This window comes from Temnothorax curvispinosus, unplaced genomic scaffold (genome assembly GCF_003070985.1).
Source record: "Temnothorax curvispinosus isolate PA1 unplaced genomic scaffold, ASM307098v1 QBEX01006269.1, whole genome shotgun sequence".
In the NCBI taxonomy this organism is placed as follows: Eukaryota; Metazoa; Arthropoda; class Insecta; order Hymenoptera; family Formicidae; genus Temnothorax; species Temnothorax curvispinosus.
The window spans coordinates 86-5,274 of NW_020216049.1; the positions used below are offsets into that span (position 1 = coordinate 86).

The 5,189-nt window shown below is 31.8% G+C and overlaps 1 protein-coding gene across 1 annotated transcript; it reads right to left on the bottom strand.

Moving 5' to 3' along the window:
* Positions 1-4,261: 4,261 nt before the first annotated feature.
* LOC112455633 (kelch-like protein 5) lies at positions 4,262-5,041 on the bottom strand. Its single transcript, XM_025017671.1, has 3 exons — positions 4,854-5,041; positions 4,614-4,785; positions 4,262-4,521 (listed from the first exon to the last, which is right to left on the bottom strand). The coding sequence occupies exons 1-3, from the start codon at positions 4,970-4,972 to the stop codon at positions 4,456-4,458; spliced, it is 357 nt and encodes a 118-aa protein (XP_024873439.1). The 5' UTR covers positions 4,973-5,041; the 3' UTR covers positions 4,262-4,455.
* Positions 5,042-5,189: the final 148 nt, after the last annotated feature.

The window sequence follows — 5,189 nt, forward strand, 5'->3', positions numbered from 1 at the left end:
TATTATGCCGTGATACATATATAACAATCAGATAACTGAAACACACGCAACCATTTAATTGCAACGTTTGCTCGTAATTGATTCCATGCAATCTTCATCATTTTTGTTACTATTAATAGTATTATTGATAAAACTACATAGTTATGACAACCTTACCGATTTAAATGACCATTACACATATATTATCAAGAATACGCGAAAAAAATAGACAAATTTAAGTTTCGATATAAGACAATGATCAAGCTAAAAAATACGCGACGCATAAAACAAGGTCAAGCCACTTCCGATATATGTAATTTTATAATATTCGTTGCAATAAAATAATTGATCGCGCATTTAAACTCTAATTCCCGTTTTACTTTCAACGGCGAGATAGACAAGCTTAAAAAAATCACGAGCAAAACCGTGTTATCACTGCGTTCAATGGAGGCTGACTGGCCCAATGATTTCACCAGATCAAGATCCCTCCTATCCGCCAAGTGGCATGCCAGGTAGTATCCGACATAGAGAAGAACGATTCACATAGTGGAGAGCGAGCTGTGCTCTGCTTCTGTCGTATTTCATAGGATCAATCTGCGAAAGAAAGTTAAGTGACCCGTTGAACACCAAAGACCTCGCTGCAGGAGGAAACGAATCTCGGATCTTCCGGACTGCTGCGATAGCAGCCATTTCGGCAGCCAGTTAACGGCAAACTTTTACCTCTTTCCAAATATAGTATTATGCAATTCCCGAATGTTTTCACGATTTAATTGGTATTTATTATAACTTCTTACAAAATCAAGATACGCGTGCGAAAATATATTCTTCCGTTATTAAAAAAAATACATATATATTTTATTACAAAAATTATGGATAGAACAATTCCTCTCGAAGAGTGGTTACAAATAATTTCATTGTAGTTTACTATTATATGTGCGAGTACGAAAGTTTTCGAGTACCGACTGTTCGAGATGAATCAAACCGATAACAGTGAGATTTCAATTAATTTCGTAGTTAAATATTTAATGGCATAAAACTCATGTAATTTTTAATTTTTCTGTGATATTTAATCAATTATAATAAGTAATTAAGTAGAATTATCTAAATATTAAATGCAACATTTAGATAATTAGAACTGTCAAAATCTTACAGATATCAGGGTACCCAATCGATTTGTCTCGAATTTATTAAGTACTCGCACATTTTTATTTATGTTTATCACAATATTATAGTAATTTGTTTCAATAAGTATATACCTCTTTTTCATAAAGTTTTAACAACTGAACAAGTTATATAAAAATTTCTTACGTAACATGTCATACATTGCATATGTATCTTATTACATTAGAAAGTAATTAAATAACCTAAAAATATATTAAATAACCTGAGAAATTAAAAAATTAATTAAAGTTCTGGAATGGCAAAATGTCCAGTGCCTGAAAAAGTTTCTTAAAAGAAACTAAAGATTAAATAAAAATATATATCCATTTGTAACTACTTCTTTTTTAAAGGAGTTATATGAAACGACCCTTTGGTCGTTTCGAGTTTCGACCAAAGTTAAGTTTTTAAGAAGGTTCGATGGCTTCATCGGAGGGAGTAGTGGGACGCGGCGGTTCTGGAAACAGCGCACTAGCGTTTGAAGTAGTGGGAATGAAGGGGATCGCTCTGATTGGTCGCCGCGTGTATAATGCGTGCTGCTGTTCACGTCGTTCACGACCATGACAGTCTATGCAGACGAAAAATCAAGCAATTTATGCTTTAATAATTAATTTTTCTACGAAATGTCCTAAAATTGTACTTTTTAGGTTTTCGGAGTAGATTTTTTTCAAAACGGGACGGTGAAAAATTCCCAAAAAATTCACATAATTCTATTTTGCATTGCAGAACAACATATTAAAATTTCATGAAATTCTCTGCATTTTGTTGTAGCCATCGAACCACCTTAATTTCTTTAGTATAATTCAAATTTGTCTATAAACAGTAACTATCCATGTTCAATCTGCTAAGTTTTTTTTAGCATTAAAGTAACATTAATATTAATTAACGGGAGAATATTTAATAAGGAAAATAAAGTCTTTTCTCTCAGAATATGCTGTTTAATCGATTTCGTGATTTTACTTTAAAAATTACGTAGTTGTCATCGTTATGCCGAAACCACTGCTTCTGGAAACCGCCAAGAAAACTTGAAATTAATTTCGGCCCTGCAACAAAAACCCTTAGATTCAACGAGACACCAAACTAGGCGCCGAAGATGGGTTCTATAGAAACTGATGAGAAATAACTCTCTACGACAAAAATCGTTACGACTCTCCATCAGTATAAAACCACGCATTTGCGTCCATCTGACGCGAGAAACAGCGATAAGGCCTTATCACCGAGGCAGCGATCGCGTCTATGAACATGACAATAACACGGTATTTGTATTAACTTTTAACGATTTAATGTATTTAACGCCGAACGTAATTTAAGAAGATTTCTTTAACAAATTGTTTAATATTATGCGAAATTCGCGAAAATGTTTTATCGAGAACGAGATAAAATAAACGTTTCAAATTATAATTTTTTATAACGGGCAACAATCTGAAATCCGAAATTTCGCAAAAATATGTTAATTTTATTTGTTATTTGACTATTTCATAATATGTAAGACGCGGATGTTGACTTTCATGAACAAAAATATTATAGGTAAATGATCATTGTCTAGCATCGAACCTTTTCACACTTTTATTAAATAAATTATACTACTTATCATAATAGTAATAATTTCCAATACGAAATTTTGAATAAAATATCTCCCGAATTTATTAACAATTTTTTAGTAAATAAAAATTACTTTAGTAAATAAAAGCTTTCAAGTAAATGTTTATCAAACGCGATTCTCGCCTTATTATACGCATCTGCTTACATTTATACATTAAATATTACATTATTTCTATAATTCTTTATATATACAATATAGGTATATACATAATGTACCTATACCGTGCCAAACATTTCAGAACAGCCAATTATCTAAAACAGTATTGGTTTATTGGAAAAAAGTTTCAGATAAAAGTTGGAGAGTTTAAAGGCGACTAATAGATGATCTTATTAGATTTTGGACCCGAAGCCTGTGTTTAACTCACAATCAGTAAAGTCCAAGTTAAATTATTTTAATGGAATTTTTTATTGTATTATCTTTTTCATTGTATTATCTTTTTCTGCTAATTAATTTGAACAACTTTTGTCTGAAACTTTTTTTATTTCTCTAATACTTTTTAAGATATATAAGCTTATATAGAGAGCAAACCATCAGCGTCCATTGCTGTTAATAATGATGACATAATACAGCTGTTCAACGCTTATAAAAATTTGATTAAAATAGCTGATGCCAATAATAAAGACATTGATGGAAGAACACCGTTACACTACACTGTTAGCAATGGACAGGCAAGTGTTGTGAACACATTATGTGTCTTACTAAAAAACGGAGCTTGTGTTAATCAAGTTACTAATAAAGGTGATATACTATTACACACTGCTACTTCTAAAGGTTTTAAAAAAATTGTTGAAGTTTTATTACAACATGTAAGAGTCATGATAAATTAAACAATTTTTTCAATACTAAAACCGCTGCTAGTGGCACTACATCGCTTCACGTTGCAGCCAAAAATGATTTTTTGGATATTACCAATTTATAACATTAAAAATAATGAAGATAAAACACCTCTTGATCTTTCTGATGACCAAAACGTTAATGAATTACTGAAACTAGTTGAAGAAATGTTTAGAGATGCAAAAAATGGTAATGTTGAAATAATCAGCAAATTAAAAGCGATAAAACCGGATGAGTATATAGTTGTAACAAATGCTCATAATAATCAAGGAAATACGTTATTGCAAGTTGCTATAGCTAATGAACACAACAATGTTGCGAGTAAGTTGTCAGAAATGCTAAAAAAGTGAGATGAAAATTAGCAACTTGTCAATATAAAAAAGAGAATTAAAAGCTTAAAACTTTAAGGATGTTTTATATATTTGTCACCATGCCAGGGTACTGTCGGCTAATCACCGGCCCGTACATCTGAATTTAAAGCGATTACTGAAACCTTATAAGAGATTTTATGTTCCACTTGGGATTTAAAGGAACTAATCATTATCACCATGTACATACAAACAAGTGCCAAATATAATGTTTGATAGTTACAATGGTTGAAATTTTTTCAATACAGTACGAAAATGTAAAAATCCTATAAAAATTGTTACATGCTAAGGAGAAATATAATACTTATTTAAATGTAGATGTATAATGTAGATGTATAATGTCTAAAATTGTTTCAGGAAAATAACAATGTGACTAATTTAACATGCATGCAATATCACAAGAGAGCAGATTCTGTCATATTTCTGAAACACCTAAATCATTTGCAATTACAAATATAAATTGCATAATTAGCAAGTGCAATTACTGATCGTTTAGTAAAAATAATCTACATGTCATTGGGTTAAATTTTTTACAACAGCAACACAGAGTCCCGCACGGCCAGTCTTAAGAGGAGCAACCTATAAACATAAAAAAGGTTTAAGTTTACAAAATATATTTACAATTATTTCTATTTACCCTATTCAATTACAGGAATAGTTTATACACTCACAGGTTCCCATTCGTTGAGATGTGGATCGTAGGCTTCCACTAGTGTGAGACATTGTTGGCCGTCGTATCCTCCCACGGCCATAAGTCGGTCACCTAATACGCACACACCAACTTCACTCCGGGGCACACTCATTGGCGCAACCATAGTCCACGTATCGGTTTTAGGATCATATCTATATTGTTACATCGCATTATATATAACTTGAAAGTTTTAACATATAATGTAACAGCAGCTTTATACCTTTCTACACAGTCGAATCTGCTAAAATTGGGATTGCTAGCTGAACTGTCGTTACCACCGAGTGCATAAAGACAACCATTCACTACTCCTACGCCTACACCGTCTCGTCTCTTCGACATAGGTGCGCACGGTGTCCATTTGTTCGTGTGCGGATCGTAACATTCTACTGTATTTAAGCAGGAACTGATATTTCTTCCTCCTACAGCGTACAATCTAAAACATCATAAAAAATTTAATATCAAATTTTATTTAAAAAAAATTAATATTTAATCAGATTTAAAGTTAATAAAATAATATTTATACGAAGGCACGTACTAAAAAGGAAATTAAAATGAT